Raw genomic sequence first — 18,267 nt, forward strand, 5'->3', positions numbered from 1 at the left:
CAGAACTCCTGCTTCTCTCCGCCAGAGTCCAAAGAGTCTCTCAATCTTGTCTGTATTACCCTATAACTGCCATGCCCACGGATTCTTGTCGAATGATCACACCCATCAGCGGCTGGGTCTTAAAGCCACAATCAGAAACCACCATCCACGCTCCTTCCAAGTGGGGTCAACAACACCACAGAGAGGCCATTACCTTCTCCAACGCCCCCTCCAGGGAAGGAAAACAAGTGTCACAGATGGCTGCACTTTTTCTTCCCCTTTCAGTGTCATTATAATTAGGTGACTACAATGCACCGGGGGACTGAAATTTCTGAAGTTGCAAGAAGTGAAGGTTTTAAAAGTGATTTTATATCGGCAGCATTATAAGCTTTTATACCACTCCGGAAACCAAACCGTCCTCCATAAATGATCTCATCACAATATCTTGTGCTGTGAAGTCATGGGAAGTATGATGTTTAGGTCTTAAAGTAGGTAAAATGGGCAATTAAGTGACTCATTCAAGATCACGTATAACACTAATAGCAAAACCAGGATGAGAACGGGATCACCTCATGGGAAAAATGGAAGATGACTTTGTTGTTGTCATTACCGTTAGTCTTTTCTGCACTTCGTACTCCGTTACTGACTGACTCAACCAAAGCATTACGTGGGCAAGCATATCATGACAGCACGCCCAGATGCCCAGTGCCCAGCACAAACTGGGTCTTCAGTCAATGTCGGGTGACTTACAGATACCACCTATTTTTTTTTAATTGAAAATATTTAATATCATGCCCTGAATAACTGGTGTCTCGAAGTCCTGTTTCTTTCAACTCTAATTCATCCACATAATGCCACCAGATTGGTCTCCCTGAGACACTCCTCCTGACATTCTTCCGGCCAAAACATATCAATGGATCAGTGATAAATGTCTTAACGTTCCAGATCCCCACTGTATGGGCCAGCTGCTACCTAATCCACATTCACGCTTTCTGTACTGGCGTGCTCAGCTCCCCATTGCACGACTTCTCATGGTGTGGTGTGAAAAGAGGAAGGAATCTGTATACCTGAGTTGGAAACTCAGCTCTAGGAACCTTTCAGCAAATCAAAACCTCTCCAAACTTCAGGTTTTCTTTTCAGCGAGACTAGACACTGGTAGTAACCATCTTAATCTAATTCATTCATATCTAACTTATTCTGAGGGTCAAATGGGATGTTTTCTTTAGCCAGCAGTAAACTCTACAGCCCCATACAAATGGCATCTATCAGTGCCTCCCAGACTTTAAAGTGCAGGGTCTGCTCCTGTAGCCTGGGAAAGACCTGAGTTCCACATTTCTAGCAAGCTCTCCTGAGCTCAATGCTGCTAGTCTGGGCCACACTCTGTGTAGTAAGCCTAAAAGTTGTTCCGTCTTCTACACTTTTTTCCCCCCAATTTTACTGTTTTCCATCTGAAATGACCTTCCCACTTCTCTCTAAACCCAAGCTGCCAAGTTCAGCACAAGCTCAGCCCTTCTCAAGTCTTCAACAAACCACTCCAGACCACGCTGATGGCTCCTTTGTTAATCTCCAAAGCAGTCAGTGGCTGCACTATTTACTGGGGAAATATTATTTTGTATCTAACAGTGCAGATATAGTGAAATTCTAATTTGTTAATGATCTGTCTTTTCCTGAACGAAAGAAATGCTAACTTCGATTTCTATATGCTTCCAAGTAAACCCAACATACCACTCTATAACTAACAGCCTAGGATACATTTTAACTAATTCCTTGCAAAATGGTGTAGAAAAAGAAAAGAAAAAGATGATGATCAAGATAAAAAAAACCAGTAATTTCAGGACCTAATCTTTGTTCCAACCACTAATTAAGACTTTGGATAAATTAAGTATTTGGGTAAACAGTGATTTAACCTGCATCTGTTTCCCTAGCTTTCTCCCAAATAAAATGGAAATACCCCCACCTGACTACCCTCCATCTGTGACTTCAGTTTAATTCTTAAAAAATTTTAGTGAGCTCCACCACTTTGCAACACATTATATTGTGGGCCTCAGATGATAACAAGGATGGCTAAAAAATAATCACTTCCTTCTAGGCAAATACATTCAAGTGAGGACAACAAACGTACCGAAAGCTACAAACACAAGGCAGATTTTCACAAATGCAGTATTAGCCACGGCGGAAATGAGGTGATGAGAGCACAGAGAAAGTAGATGGGAAATCTAACTGGGGAATAAGGAAAAAGTTGCAAATATGACACCAGAAACTAGGTAGAGAAAACCTAGTAGGGGTTTAATCAAAACCAAATTCAGAGGAAGGAACTTTTGGGGCAAAAAAATAGGCCAATCAGAGTCGAGAAGGTAAACCACATATTTTTAGTGTTCTTTGAAGAAATATTACAGGATAGCTCAGCTTTTCCCAAACTTCGGTCACCTGTGTGCTCCCTGCAAGAATTTTATGTGCCATTTTTTGTTTTCTATTTACTTACTAGTCTTCTTTTTTTTTTTTTTTTCTTTTAGAGAGACAGAGAGAGGGAGAGAGAGAGAGAATCCCAAGCAGGCTCCACACTCAGCATGGAGCCTGACACGGGGCTCGATTCCCCAACCCTGGAATCATGACCTGAGCCAAAATCAAGAGTCAGATGCTGAACGGACTGAGTCACCCAGGAGCCCCTAACGGTCTTCTTTTAAATTGATTCAAGATGTTTCTTTAAGCTTTTATTTCAATTCCAGTTAACATACAGTGTAATATTAATTTTGGGTGTACAATACAGTGAGTCAAGACTTCCTTCCAACAGCCAGTGCTCACCACAGCAAGTGCGCTCCTTAGTCCCCACCGTATATTTCACTCACCCCCCTCCCCTCCCCTCCGGTAACCGTCAGTGTGTTCTCTAGGGTTAAGAGTTTGTTTCATGGTTTGCCTCTCGCTCTTTTCTTTCCCCTTTGCTTGTTTTGTTTCTTAAATTTCACATGAGTGAAATTACATGGTATTTGTCTTTCTCTGACTTAATTTCACTTAGCATTGTGCTCTCTAGCTCCAACCACATCATCACAGATGACAAGATCTCATTCTTTTTTGTGGCTGAATAATATTGCATTGTATATATATGCCACATCTTCATCCATTCATCCATCGATGGACACTTGGGCTGTTCCCACAATAATGCTGCTGTAAACATCGGGGTGCACGTATCCCTTCGAATTAGTATTTTTGTATTCTTTGAGTAAATACCTAGTAGTACGATTGCCGGATCATAGGCTAGTTCTATTTTTAACTTCTTGAGGAACCTCCACACTGTTTTCCACAGTGGCTGCACCAGTCGGCATTCCCATCAACAGTGCAAGAGGGTTCCTTTTTCTTCACATCCTTGCCAACACCTGTTGTTTCTTATGTTGCTGATTTTAGTCATTCTGACAGGTGTAAGGTGATATCTCATGTAGTTTTGATTTGTATTTCCCTGATGATGAGTGATGCCGAGCATCTTTTCATATGTGTGTTGACCATCTGTATAGTCTTCTTTGGAAAAATGTCTATTCATGTCTTCTGCCCATTTTTTAATTGGATTATTCATTTTGGGGGTGTTGAACTTTTATAAGTTCTTTATATATTTTGGATACTAACCCTTTATCAGATATGTCCTTTGAAAATTCAGTTCAAAATTTTTAACTTAAGTGAATTTGCAAAGAAATAAAATTTTGTATCAATAGAGATATGACCAGACAGATGGAACTATCAAAATAAACACCATGTCATAATGCCAAGTGTTGGCTAGTGTGTTTTTACTTAAGACGGGCCACAAGAGATATTTTCAAGCAGGATTTGGGGAGAGAGGGTGAAAACAAAGGAGCGGCCATCTTGTTTTTTTATGCTCGGAAGGCTGGGAAAGGTGTTTTTTGCCTTTCTTTGCCACTTCTTTGCTGGCTCGCTCTGCTGGTAGAGCACAACAGCTGGGCCTGCAACAGATCCACGTTCCCCTGGACCCTCCCTCAGCATCTCTGACTCCCGGGCCAAGTATGTGTTTTCCAAGATGAAAGGCAGTTGCTTCATCAAGGTTGGAGGCAGTGAGAACAGCACAGATTCCCATCAATTCGGATGGCTTCCAGACCATACTTTCCCTTCCAGACTGCCTTCCCTGCAGACTTCAAGCTCCAACATCAGACACAAAGACAACAGCCTTACAGGGACGGCTTAACCAACTCTCACAATTGTGCGTGGTCAAATCTCTGTGACAAATTATTCACTGACTATGTGTATAATCATACACATATGAATACATACCACACACACACACACACACACACACACACACACACACACGTGTCCCCATCCCAGGAGTTCTGCTTTCTGCCTCTTGGGTTGAACTACAACTCACACCACCTTCAGCAAATATGGCACAATATTAGCACTTGTCAAATCTAGAAGTAGGCACAGGTATGTTTGTGACATTAGTCTCTGTGTTTCATGTGAAATGTTTCTTTGAAAATAAAATGACCACTACCATAAAAAAAGAATAATGTTATTAAATTTCAACTAGGTAAGGTTTTCTGCCCAAGTCTGAAGTCTGAGCCTTCTTTAATTCTTACTTCTAGTTCATTTCCTTTGCTAAAACAGAAATAGTTGCAAAAGTTTTGAGAAGTGCTAGCACCAAATGAGATTTTCTTCTTAGATGAAAGAAAGATCAGGGCACCTGGGTGGCTCAGTCGGTTGAGGGTCCAACTATGGCTCAGGTCATGATCTCGCAGTCCGTGGGTTCGAGCCCTGCGTCAGGCTCTGTGCTGACAGCTCGGAGCCTGGAGCCTGCTTCGGATTCTGTGTCTCCCTCTCTCTCTCTGCCTCTCCCCTGCTCACACTCTGTCTCTCTCTCTCTCAAAAATAAACATTTAAAAATTCTAATTAAAGAAAGATTAAGGAGGAACTGAAAAGGGAATAACTCTCTCACTTTATAAAGCTAATGCTATTCAATATAATTTCCACAGACCACTTAGATCTACCATGCAGGGCACCCTTTGGGACATGAGACAATGCCGAAAGATGGAAGATTAGAAACGACTGAGAGAGTAACAAAGAATCAAGAACAAAGGTGAGAGGATGTCCCTGGAAGGAAGGTTGAGCTGTCTTCCTCTTGGACACTCTGAAGAGATGTAATGACAGGTAAGGGTAAACGTTAATTTCGAAGCAAAAGAAAGGAGATGTTTAGGAAGTTTGTACTTCTATTCCATCCATAAAGTGGGACCAAAGAACATCTGGAGAGAGTGTGAGCAATGGAGTCAGGAAAAATTTGAGCTTAGGAAGAGTGGTCAACAGCTAACCGGGAGAAGTGCAGACCAGAGCCGGACAATGGCCCAAAGCATGGGTTTCAGAACTCCGAAAGAGAGGAACCAACCAGCCTATGTTTGCAACAAGAGATAATGGAATAAGCAAGTTCTGGTACAGCCGCACATTGCTACACTGCTACAGCCATTATAAAATATGTGGTTGTTCATTTATGACTGCAGCAAGGCGTGCATGATATTGCTGACAGACAAAAATTGAGGTTAAGATACAAATTTATGCAAAAAAGCCAAATGTACATGTTTGTATAACTAAAAGTCTGGAAGACAATCCACCAACATGTGAGTGTGTTTCATGTCTGAGTGGTCTAAGTTCTGGTGATTCTTTCCCTTTTCTCTTTTCTATGTTTTCTCTTTTTGCTACAATCCCCATATACTCCTTGTTGAGCCTCATACAACTCCCCTAAATGCAGATGTTAATTTCTGCCTGAACAGTTGGTTAAGGGAGTCAGAGATGAGCTTCCTGAGTTATGCGTATCTTGGGGTTGGCCAGCTCTCCCTTATAAGGCAGGCTTTGACCGTGGTGAAGGGCCAAGCTCGTGTTCCGAAAACCTCAAGGTGACATTGACACAACGCCAACTAACTGCTGGGCATTGGGCAACTTGAAGAAATCCTGAACTTGCAAAACAAATGAATTACACTTTCGTGATCCAGCCACTTCCCAGAGTACACAAACGACTGAGGGGTCCCCTACTGAAGCTCTCTCAGCCATCTCAGAGCAGAGGGTCACAGCATTCAACACGGCATTCAGAGAGTCTAGCGTTCTCTCTGCCACACATTGTCTATCTTCACATTTTTAATGACGTGTGTGTGTGTGTGTGTGTGTGTGTGTGCACGCACGCTGTCTTATTAAGGTAATACCTTCTCTGTCAGGGCACATGCTGAGTAGCTGTGCTGTGTGTGGCCCCAGCAGGCATGCTGCTAGAGATGTGGGTGCTGTGGGGGTGTTGAGCCAGTTGCTTTCTAAGGCACATCCCAATTCTTCAGATGCCCGAGGCTCAAAGGGGCTCCCTAAACCTCCCAGAAGCTCCCTGTATTTCCATAACCTCCCCAGATGGAAATCTGGTCTGGCTGATTTGCAACTTCACCTGCTTTACGCCAGGGGGCAGTGTCTGTCTACAGACAACAGCTTTCCTGAGGACATACTAGGGGGCAAGTGTAGCTATGGTCTCTTTAGGAAGCGCCCTACTTACCTAAAGTGATGGAATATTCCACCAGCAAAGGTTCCCCGGATTATCACCCAAACTCGCGGCCACCGTCTGAGGGCAGACACAACTAAATCTGAGGGTAAGGGCGGCGTAAAACTTGCCCAAACTAACAGAGAACCTGGTAGATGTTCACGTGTTCTGGAGTCATGATAGAGTGGCTCTCATGCCGGGTGTTGTCATCACGGCTGAACCCCTGGTGGTGGTGAGACTCTCCTGAGGCACAAGGGCTGGTCTCAATGACCAACACAGTGAGGTCTTCCCTAATGTCTGCCCTACGAACTTCATTACTTGCTTAAGGTTGAGGGGTCGGAACCACCTCAGCGATACCTCATCAAAAGAAGTCTTTCCACGAATCTCCTGGGGAGATAAGGACCGGAAGGCAAATGCAAGCACGTAGGAGACATTCCCTGTGACAGTGTTCTACACAAAGTTCAAGAGCGCACCCTGAACAAAACTCTCTCTACCTCATTCTCTTAAGTGTGAAATTCATAGACCACAGTTGACAGTGCTAACTGGTTAAAGGGACGGCAGGAGAAGGGTGGACGGTTACTCTCATGAAGTGAACTGTAGCCTTTGCTTCTCAGTATGCCGATCTTTTCTATGCCACACTCTTCTTTTTTTTTTTTTTTTTTTTAATTTAACACAGAGAAGCAAAACAAAATAAAGTTCAGGAACCCACCATCCCAATTAACAAGCTACATTGTATTATATTTGCTTCAGATTTTTAAAATACGGTATTATGAATACAGAGCAAATGTCTTCTGTACCCCCCTTACCCCCACCCCTCCTTCCTTCCCTGGAGGTAACCAGTCTGATGGATTGGGTGTGGAGCCTTCTACCCCATATGTTTATACTGCTACATTGTCCATATACACTGATAAATCAAATACGGTACAGTTTCCTATATTTTGACAATTTTTTCAGATTTTATTTTAGAGAGAGAGAGAGAGAGAGAGAGAGAGTGTGCATGCAAGTAGGGGAAAGGGGCAGAGGGAGAGAGACCGAGAATCTGAGGCAGGCTCTGTACTAAGCGGAGGGCTCGATCCCACGACCCTGGGTCCATGACCTGAGCCAAAATCAAGAGTGAGGCGCTCAACCCACTGACTGAGTCACCCAGGAGGCCCGATATTTTTACAATTTTTAGTAAGACTTTTGTGTCATATTGTATATATCACACTTGTTATTTTTTTCAGGTAACACCGTGTTTTAGAAATTCATTCCTGTAGTTGTTTATCGATCTGGTTCATTCACGCCAACCTGTTATAGCCCATCAAATTTATGCCACATTTTGATTACCTGGTCCCTTTTTGGGAGTCACTAAGGTGGTTACTAATTTTTATTTTTACAAACAGTGCTGCAGTAAACATCTGAGCCATATCTTCATGCACGTGTTCAAGAAATGTGGGAGGACATACACCTAGAAATCTAAAGCTGGGTTTCAATTTTACTAGACCGTGCCAAATTATTCTCTGAACGACACAGTTCCCGCTCCTCTTTTTCAGCACACCTGTACTGTTAGACTATTTAATGTCTGCTCATCTATTCAGTGTGAAATGATATTTCATAGTCATTTTAATACGCCCGTCCCAGGTGACCACTGAAGGTAAACATCTTTTCCTGTGTTGACTATCACAGTTTCCTCTTCTGCACAATACCTGGTCAGTCATTCTGCTTTCTAAAACACCATGAAAGGATGTTTATTGCGTGAATGATCTGAAGGCACTGGTAACCCCAGGGTTGATAAATAAGATTGGGGTTATTAAGAGTTTACATTAAAATAATGCGTTCCAGAACACCGGAAGACTGTACCTCAAGCTGAGATCCACGATGACATCACACTTTTGCTGGCGAAACTAATGCCTGTTACAGGTTACATGTTCCCGTTGGCTCATGGATGTTTTAAATCCTGTGCAAATTATACTACAATCTGTGACGCATGATCCCCGGGAAAATGAAGGAGCTGGAGTCAACGGCTTAGAACACAAAGAAGTGGGTTCCATTTTCACTTTGCGTCTAAAGGGCTCAAAAAACAAAGAACTGTATTCCAACCTTCTTCCTCCAGACAGCCTGGCAAACAAACACACACGTACGCAAACACAAATGACGATGACAGCATCAGCTCTGAATCACTACCAGAAAATAGAAACAGAAATAAAGCACACAGAATTATTCACATTTAAATACCACAGATAGCTCTTGTCCAAGGGAGGGCACCTATATTTGGACAGTAAGAGTTTTTCTAACTACAAAATTGTGAACATTGCCGCGCGTTCACAAGACAACGATTTTTACCTGTGGCAATCCCTTTTCCTCTAGCTTTCTGCTTATCTACTTTCAAACCGCCTGGGAGATCTACAAAATCTGCATCAATCCTTTATGTACCTGAAAGGTGGCCACTATAGAGATTCTAAAGGTTGTGTTTGCAAAGCGTGTGGCCAGAAGTCACCTTGCTTTTAAAGGCAAGCGGATATTGAGGTAACTTGCGACACGCTACCTGATGGTACCCACAATCCACAAAAACGGTTAACCTAAAGACCTTCCGAGTTGGCTTTGTGATGTGCTTTTGTCCTTTTAGTTTGAACTTGGATGTTCGAAGTAAGGGGGGGTTAAAACCATTAATAATAATAATAATAAAACCCCGATAGAAGAAAATGCAAAGATCTGAATTTGCCATCTCTGTCCCTTCTAGTTCTGTGTTTCTCGACTGGGGTTGGTCATTGCCACACTGCAGATGCAGAAAAGGCTCTTGCTTCAGCAGTGGCTCCCTGTCTGGCTGTCCCTCTCTCTGGGAGTCCCGCCTACTGTGTACAGGGCTCTCTTTCTGCTAGCGCTGCTCTGCAGGTGGGTCTGCATGTTCCTTGGGCAACAGTAGACCAGGGCTTTGGTTTTTTTGAGGGTTTTTGTTGTTGTTGTTTTTGGTTTTGTTTTTAAGATTTTTTATTTATTTTTTTAATTTTTTTTGTTTTTTTTTTGTTTTTTTTTTCCCAATATATGAAGTTTATTGTCAAATTGGTTTCCATACAACACCCAGTGCTCTTTAAGATTTTTGAAAGTAATCTCTATACCCAACATGGGCTCAAACTCCCAACACCAAGATCAAAAGTCATACACTCCACTGACTAAGACAGCCTGGCACCCCAGGGCTCTGGTTTCTTTTCTTTTCTTTTTTTTTTTCTTTTGAGTTTATTTTTGAGAGAAGGAGCAGGGAGAGAGACAGAATCTCAAGCAGGCTCTGCACTGTTGGTGTGGAGCCTGACGTGGGGCTCGAACCCACGAACTGTGAGATCCTCACCTGAGCCTGGGCCAAAATCAAGAGTCAGACACTTAACTGACGGAGTCACCCAGGTGCCCAGGGCTTTGATTTTTGAAGCAAACATCAACTTCCCATTTAAGCCAGCTCTGAAAAGGGTTTCCTACTTTCTTCCTCTGCTGGAAGAAGCAACTTTCACAAGATGATGAAAGCATCATATTATAATTGTGTAATGGGGCTCCTAGTATTCCCACTCCACAGACCATCCCAAACCAAAACCATCTCCAACAAGTGACTTGGTAGAGAAGTCTTTGGTGATGTCCACTTTCATATCCAAGATAGCTTTGGGTGACCCCAAGACCACCTTTATCATGTATATCAATGGGAGTGTTGAATACTCATGAATATGTAGCACTATGAAGGATTCACTTCTGCCTGGACTGAGGCATTGTTGGGACAGACACAGCTACAGGGTGCCTCCCAGTCCACACCTACAAGATAAACAGTCACTCACTCCCAATACTCATAAGACCTGGTTCTTCAATGGCAAATACTGACCACATGTCAGGCAGGGATCAGTGAACAATCATGGTCACAGGCTTAGAGCTCTTTGGTACTAAACTCAAACCAACTGGGCCAACCATAAAGAAAAGTAAATGAGAAAAACAATAGGTCTCGAACCCAGAACCGTGGCCCTTTTTTTTTTTAAGTTTTTATTTATTTATTTATTTATTTATTTATTTATTTATTTAGAGAGAGCATGCAAGCAGGAGAGGGGCAGAGAGAGAGACAATAGACAGAGAGAGAGAGAGAGAGAGAGAGAGAGAGAGAGAGAGAGAATCCCAAGCAGATTCCTCCATATCAGCACAGAGCCTGACAAAGGGCTCGAACCCACGAACCATGAGATCATGACCTGACCCAAAATCAAGAGTGGGACACTTAACTGACTGAGCCACCTAGGGGCCCCAGAACAGTGACCTTTTTAGTGCTGCACTCCCTCAAGACAAACTTATTCTAAATAGGCAGACACCTAGCTAGGCCTTTAACAAGATAATGACAGCAGGTGGAGTATAGGCATGGGGGGACAGGATTGTTCAGAAAACAAATTATATTCCTGGAATTCTTGGTTAGAAGAGGAAAGAATTTTCTCAAAGAAAAAGTATTATAAATGAACATCAAGCATCATGGGTACAATGAAATACTCTCTGTATTAAGTACTGTTTTGTGATTTAGGAAGTACTTTTTCCCCACAGGAAAATTACAGTTAAAGCTGAAACACCGAACTTAAAGAACTTCAGAATCCTGAATACTTGTGAACTGAAAACTTGCTTTGCTAAAAAAAGGACTGACATCATCTATCAGTCCATCGTTTGAACAGCTCTTCTGGCTGGAGATAAAAACAACTGAACTTACAAACATTTTAATGGAAAACAGAATCAGTAAGGCAACTCTTACCCTCCCCCACCCCCTACCTTCCTGTTGAGCAGTTGCCTTATGCCAGTTTCAAGCAACTGGTGGTTATACTCACGACTTCCCTGTACTTTCCTCGGGATAATCATCACACACTAACTGTACTTATTGAACTGTCTGCCTGCCTCACCCAACCCCCCCTCCCACTAGAATGGGGGTCTTTTGGGGGGAAAGGGGCTTTGATTTGCCCACCACGGTAGCCCCTGCTAAGCAAATAGTAGGCATCATTAAATATGTGCTGAATGAAGGAGTAGTAAAATGAGGGCTCACAGTAGATACTAATCAAGAATTTGTGAATGAAACGCCTTTAGAATATTGGGAGAGGTAACTGATGTCATTAAATGGGCCATTTAGGCTGGCAAAGGAAGAGTGTATCTATAGCGACCTTGAGCATACCAAACCCACATTTTTGGGCTGGGGTGGGCAAGCAGTGTGGGAGAATTTTGTACAGTGAAGAAATGATTCTACTTTATAACTGAATCTTATACATTGTAGATGACATTATTCAATTTATAGTAGTCTCAGCCCGAGGCTGGCCTCTGGGCAGAATGACCCAGCAGAACCTGAACGGGGGAGAAATAAACCCCCGTTTATTTAGAAATAAACCCACGGAAAGCACCTGGAACAGAAAGCCCCCTGAAATCCAGGAAAAGATGGTAAATGGACACCCAGAACTGAAGGAGACCGCTCTAGGTCGGACCTTCGTCAGCGTCAGCGGCAACCGGGGCTCACTGTGTGCTCTACATTCCAAGGTGACAGAGCCGCAGGTGAGTAACAATTCAGTCACGCGTTCACGATGTTGTCCCAGGTAACCGCAGAACCCGGCATCCGCTACGATTAACCAGCTCATAGGCAGATAAAGTGCCACCACCCCCCCCACCCCACTCCCTCTCCCATTCTAGGTGGCAGGTGGGTGGGCCTGGCGGAACAGCCCCAGGGGGCAGGCTCTGAGGCTGGGGCGAGCACCAAAGACCAGGCCTGACGGCGACCTGGTGCTGGGGCCCAGGCCGGCCCTCGCGCGGGACGGGGGCAGGGGGCTCGTGTCCCCCCCCCCCTCCCCCCGGGGTTTGCAGAGCCTGGGCGACCGGCCGGGCCCCTCGGGGGATCCGCGGGAGGCGGGGCAGCGGGGCGCTGGGGGTGGAGGGGGACTCACCTGCAGCAGCACGGCCAGCAGGAAGCACAAGTACATCTGGTAGATGCCCATCTCCCCCACCGCCTGAAACGCCTCCTCCACCTCCATGGCGGCCCCGGCCCGGCGGCCCCGGCTCGGCCCGGTGGCGCGGAGCGCGAGCGGGGGCCGGGGAGGGGAGAGAAGGGGTGGGGCGGGGGCGGGGGCAGAGCCAGAGCCGGCGCGGGGGCGGCGCGCGTGCGCGGGCGGGGCGGGGCCGGGAGGGGGCGGACGCGGGGCGCGGGGCGCTGGGCGAGGGGCTGCGCGTCGGGGATCTGGGTCGGAGAGGGGCTGGCGTCCGCGCAGCTCGCGGGGCGAGGGAAGAGGAAGTGGGCGCGGGCTGAGACATCCGCGGCGATGGAGAAACACGGAAACGGCTGCCAGTCGGATCCCCGGCCCTGCTTGGGGCGGGGGCGCGATTACCGGGCGACCTGGTGGCCGCTCGGCATTGTTTGTCCTTTTGTATAAATCGGGGGCCTGGGGGCGTGCCAGAGCCTTCGGAGAAGAGGGCTGGCCGGCCTTTCTTTCTGGTCCAACGCCCCGCTAGCGCTGTGGGGGTCACACGTAAACACATTCTTGCAAAGCCGGGAGACTTATTTGCAAATAGAAATACGCACAAGGTACAAAGGAAATAAAGAGCCAAGGTTAAGCTGTGAGACTGGAGGTGATGGATGCCAAGGTGTTTGTAGGATAAGCAGCACTTGTCAGGCCGGAAAGGTGGAGGAAGAAGAGGCAGGGCGGAGAGAGGGGTCGCCCACCTTAAGTCCCCTCATTCCTGCATCTCCTGAGGTTGGTTTTAACAGCTGCCTAGTATTCCCTGGTATTTTAACAGCTGCCTAGTATTCCCTAGTATTCCCATGACCCTCAATACACTGTGAACAGAAGAGGTGACCCGCTAATGTTTTACCTAGGCTTTCACATCTAAAAGAGTGCGATAGGCCTAAGTCTTCTTTTCTTCCTACTGTTCCTGTTTGCATTTGGCATTAAGATCATAGCAGCTTAGCAAAATGAGTTGGAAATTATTTGGTATAACTCTCCTTTAAACCATCTGGATTGGCTTGTCTTGCCGGGGCGAACCCCTGTATTACAGAGATACATAGAAATATCAGATATATTTTTATGGCTTTGTGTTCTTAAATTACTTGTATTATTTAAAAAATGCTTCTATTTTAATCGAGATTTTTTGTTTTTGGTTTTGTAATTGTTCATCTTGTTCTCATAGGGTTTTATAAACTCATGCTCTAGTTGTATTGATGCTCTGTTTTTCATTCTTAATATTGTTTATTTTTATTGCTCATTCTTATCCATCATGCTGGAGTTTCTCTATTCTTTCTTTATTTTTTAAAATTTTTTCTCTATTCTTTTTTTAAAAACCAGTTTTTATTTTGTGGTTTTTCTTTCTGTGTTTCTTTGTTTTCTCTTTTGTGGATTATGTGAATTCTTTTCACCCTTACTTACTTTTGTTACTCTGTATTTCTTTTTTAGCTACATGACTTGAAAGTTTAGCTTATTTGCTTTAAATTTTAATTTTCTTTTTAATGTTTATTTATTTATTTTGAGACAGAGGGAGAGAGAGAATCCCAAGCAAGCCCTGTGCAATCAGAGCCTGACAGGGGGCTCGATCTCACAAACTGAACCATGAGATAATGTTCTGAGCCAAAACCAAGAGTAGGTGGCTTAATTGACTGAGAAACCCAGATTCCCCTAATTTTACTTTTTAAAGAATAATTACATTTCAGGCTATGCATTTCTCTTTGCTCTGTCCTATAAGTTTTGTCATGATGTGGTTTCTGTTGTCTTTAGTTCTGAATATTCCATGATATTGTAATATGCTCTTCAAACCACTAAGTTATTTGTTAATGCTTTCTCCCTTCTTTTCTTTTTTTTTTTAGTTTCCAAGTAAAGGTTATTGCTATTTTTAAACCATCCTTTTATTGTTGATTACTAATTTAAATACTTTGTGAACCAAGATGATATTAAATCTTGGAAATTGTTTGAGGTTTCTTGTGACCAGGAATGTGGTCATTTTAGAAAAATGGACTGAATGTACTGAAAATAGTCTCCATTTGCTTGGGTGCAAGACTCTCTATATATTAGATCAATCATGTTAATTGTATTCAAGTAATGTGTATTACTACTGGATATATCAACTTTTAATAAACATGTCAAAAATGTTTATTGTTTTTGAGTTTTTATCAAGTTCTCTTTTTATTTCTGTAGGTACATAAAAGGACCAATTGAATCATTCCTCTTGTGATAAAATAGCTCTTTCCTCTTTTTAATGCTTTTGTCTTCATTTTTATTTTGTTTGATATTAATATTGCAACATCGGGGTTTTTAAATATTATTTTCCTTGTAGTCTTTTTATTTTCATCCTTTTGTTTTTACTATGTTTTAGAAATGTTTATGGAGGGAGGATTTTTTATCCATCCACTTTGATAGTCTTTGTCTTTTAACATGTGAGTTAAATCCATTTATATTTATTGTGAGTGATATATTTGGAATTTTTTTCTACCATTTCATTTAGTGTTTTCTGTTCACCATCTTTTTTTTTTTCTTCTTCTTGGCCATCTGTTGGAGTCTGAAAGCCATTTTCATCCTGCCTTTCTCTCTTTTTGCTATTTTAGAGACCTACAGATTGCGTTATTATATTATTATTATTAATTTGGTAGTAAAACTTACATTTTTTAACATCCTCATAACTATATACTGTTCTACAATGTTTATAGTTATTTAACATGCCTATTTTCTTTTCAAACTCCTAGGAACCTACACAAGATTCTGAAGGAGTTCAGAACAAGTCTCCCTAAAATGTGTCACTTTGGCATGTTGACTCTTTTAGCTGAAGGCAATAAAGGCACAGCAGACTCAAGAAAAATTTTCCCCTCCTTTAAACTACCTAGAAGAATTTAGATAGGAGACCTCGTTACTAAGAGATAATTTTTTTCGTTCTTTCTTTTTTTTTTTTACTGTTTATTCATTTTTGAGAGAGAGAGAGAGAGAGAGAGAGAGAGAGAGCATGAGCAGGGGAGCAGCAGAGAGAGGGAGACACAGAACTCAAAGCAGTCTCCAGACTTTGTGATGTCAGCACAGAGACCTACACAGGGCTCAAATTCACAGATTGTGAGACCATGACCTGAGCCAAAGTCGGGTGCTTAACCGATTGAGCCACCCAGGTGCCCCAAGAGATAATTTTTTATCTGAAAGACTTATCTATAATGTAGGACAAACATCTAATTACCAAACAACTCCTCTTCATATTGTCCTATGAATCACCCTTCACCCCTTTAAAGCCCCAGCCCTGATCCCATTCCTTAGTTCAGGATAGCATATAAGCCCCAGTTGCCTCGCTTGTCCTTGGATCTCATATTCATATTCCCTGTAGGTGTGAAATTAAATATTTTTCTCCTGTTAATCTCTCTAATTATTAGACCAGCCAGAGAATCTAGAACGGTAAAAGGAAATTTTTTTCTCTCCAATAATTCTAAGAAAGCTTTATCTGAGAAAACATAGGAGAACATAAAGATGTTACATATGCTGGAAAACTTTTTTAGGTGACTCAAGAAGTTATTGCTGTGGTACTAAAACATGGATGGGGAAGATTCATGTGAAGTATTTTAATAAAAACTTTCCATTGTTAAGAAAAATTATCCTGCACTTGGAAATAATAAGAAAGCAAGAAGAGAACTGTGTGTGTCCTTTCAATGTGGTAATGAAGCGTTGTTTAACAGGCCCACTCTAGGATTATTTAATTCTGTAAAAGAACTGACTTGTGTTTAACTTTGTATTTACTATGAATTAGAGTGCAGAGACTACGTGTTTACATGTAAATTTGTAGATTTTTGTTAGGGATACGTGTAAATGATTATGTTCAATAGAAAAGATAATCCATTATTTAATTATCCTATAAAACATTAGCTTGTTTTATATCAAATTTAGAAATTCTATTTTAATGTTTTTTTTTTTTTCCCTGGGAATTACAAGTTCCTCAACTGCTCTTAGAACGAGCTTTACCATAGTACTGGTCCTTTCACCAATTAAAATAAAATCTTTGACACAGGTTCATTCTCTATTGGTAAGAAGGTTATATTTTTAACTTTTGGAAGTTTTTCTTTGACATCATCATGTATGAGAATGAAAAAATTATAAATTAATATTTATATGATAGCTAAATAATGTGTCGAGTAGAAAGAGGGTTATTTCATCTTACTCCCTTAAAGTTTATATATTAATTTTTCTTCTATTGGATATTTATGCTAAAAGCAGTTGGCTATTATAAGAAAGTACAACCTGGGGGTTGTCAGAAATGAGGTCTGATGGGTTGATAAAGGCCAGGTATGCAGTGCTAAGCAGCTTGAACTTTTTCCTACGGGTGATGGGAACCACTGAAGTGTTTTAAGCTGGAGTAGTGTGATTTTTAACAGATGATTTGGTAGAAGTATTAAAAGCATGTAACACCAGTTGTAAGGGCCCAGGCAAGACCCAACGAGGGCCTGAGGGCTTAAACCAGAATAGTAATAATATAGATGGAGAAGTCAAGTCAAATTTAAAGTAAAATTTCAAAAATTGATAGCGACTGCATTTTGCACAGGCAAAAGAGAAAGAAGTCACGAATGACTCCTATGGTTCTGGCCTTGATGACTGGAAAAATGGAGATGCTATTAACTGAGATAGGGAACACAGAAGGTGGAGTAGGTTGGTAGTGGTGGGTTGCAGGGCCTATAATAGGAATGGTGGGGCTGACCAGCATTGCTCTTTTAAATAGTCGTTGCCCCTTTAAGATCCTGCCCTTCCCCCTTAACCCACCCAGGTCCCTGCTGGATTTTCTTGCCCTAATTTACAGTCAGCGCCGGAGCTTCTGAGCATGCGCTGAAGAAAGAGCTGGCCTAATTAAAGCTCTCCTGAGGCTCAAGGTATTGCATCTGTGGCTCTTAGCAAAGAGTTCCATTTTGAGAGCATATCTTCCCCATCGGACTATTCTTTTCTCATTTTTCTTTTTCTTAAGCCCTTTCCTCCCATAATTTTATAGTACCTGGATCTTTCTTTTATCACTCAGGAGTAATGAGCATCTTGGGTTGTTGTTGTTGTTGTTTTTTAAATAATAAAAAATTAAAATAATGTTTAGAATAGGGTGTGTATCAAATACATACTGTTTGGGATCTGAGAAGAAAAAGGGTAAACTTTATCTGGTAAATTAGATAAAGCTTTGAAGCAAATAGACTTGATCATTATAACCTTTTTTTAAACATTATTATTATGAAAGCTGCGCACCTAACCACTGTATCATGTCTTCTGCTTTATTGGTAATCTGATGTCCCAGAAGGTTACTGAAATTTGGTGTGCAAGATAACAGACTTCACATATGTCAAGTGTTGCTTCAGATCCTTGGCAATCAGTGTTGCAGACCCACCTAAATGTACCAAGAATTACCATCTTTTTGAAAAATCTGAAGAACATTTTTCCTTTTGCATAAACCTTCATGCTGTGCTAACCCTTCATTTTTAGTATTTCACAGCAACAAACTTTAATAAAGATAGCCAAAGTACAACTACCTCTGTCAACATTAAGTTGATAGAAACACAGCAAATACGTTGGGAATGACCAGATCACAAGGAAGCCTTCCTCCTGGGAGGAAGGAGCACGAGGGCCGAGGGAAGAGAAGCAAAAAGAAAATGGAATTGGCAGTGAAAAGGACACGTCTCCATCGGTTGACGAAACTAACAACTCTCCCAAACTAACAACTCTCATTCAAAAACCATCCGTGAGTCAGTGACAAACATATACTAAAATAAATCTAAATTAATGTGGAGAAATTGACCATTCCCATGTCTTAAACCTTAGCAATAAAACAAAAGAGGATGAATAGAG

General features: G+C 42.2%; 1 protein-coding gene across 2 annotated transcripts in view; it reads right to left on the minus strand.

The window, feature by feature from the left end:
* SLC22A15 (solute carrier family 22 member 15) overlaps positions 1-12,511 on the minus strand; it is an 81,786-nt gene extending 69,275 nt beyond the window's left edge. For both annotated transcript variants that reach the window (XR_007154814.1, XM_047871170.1), the window contains exon 1: positions 12,385-12,511. Coding sequence is in view for 1 of the 2 variants with exons in the window: in XM_047871170.1 (XP_047727126.1) it covers positions 12,385-12,471 (87 nt within the window). In the remaining variant the exon portion in view is untranslated. The remainder of the gene's footprint in view (positions 1-12,384) is intronic.
* Between the last annotated feature and the right edge of the window lie 5,756 nt (positions 12,512-18,267).

Source organism: Prionailurus viverrinus, chromosome C1 (assembly GCF_022837055.1).
Source record: "Prionailurus viverrinus isolate Anna chromosome C1, UM_Priviv_1.0, whole genome shotgun sequence".
Lineage (NCBI taxonomy): Eukaryota > Metazoa > Chordata > Mammalia > Carnivora > Felidae > Prionailurus > Prionailurus viverrinus.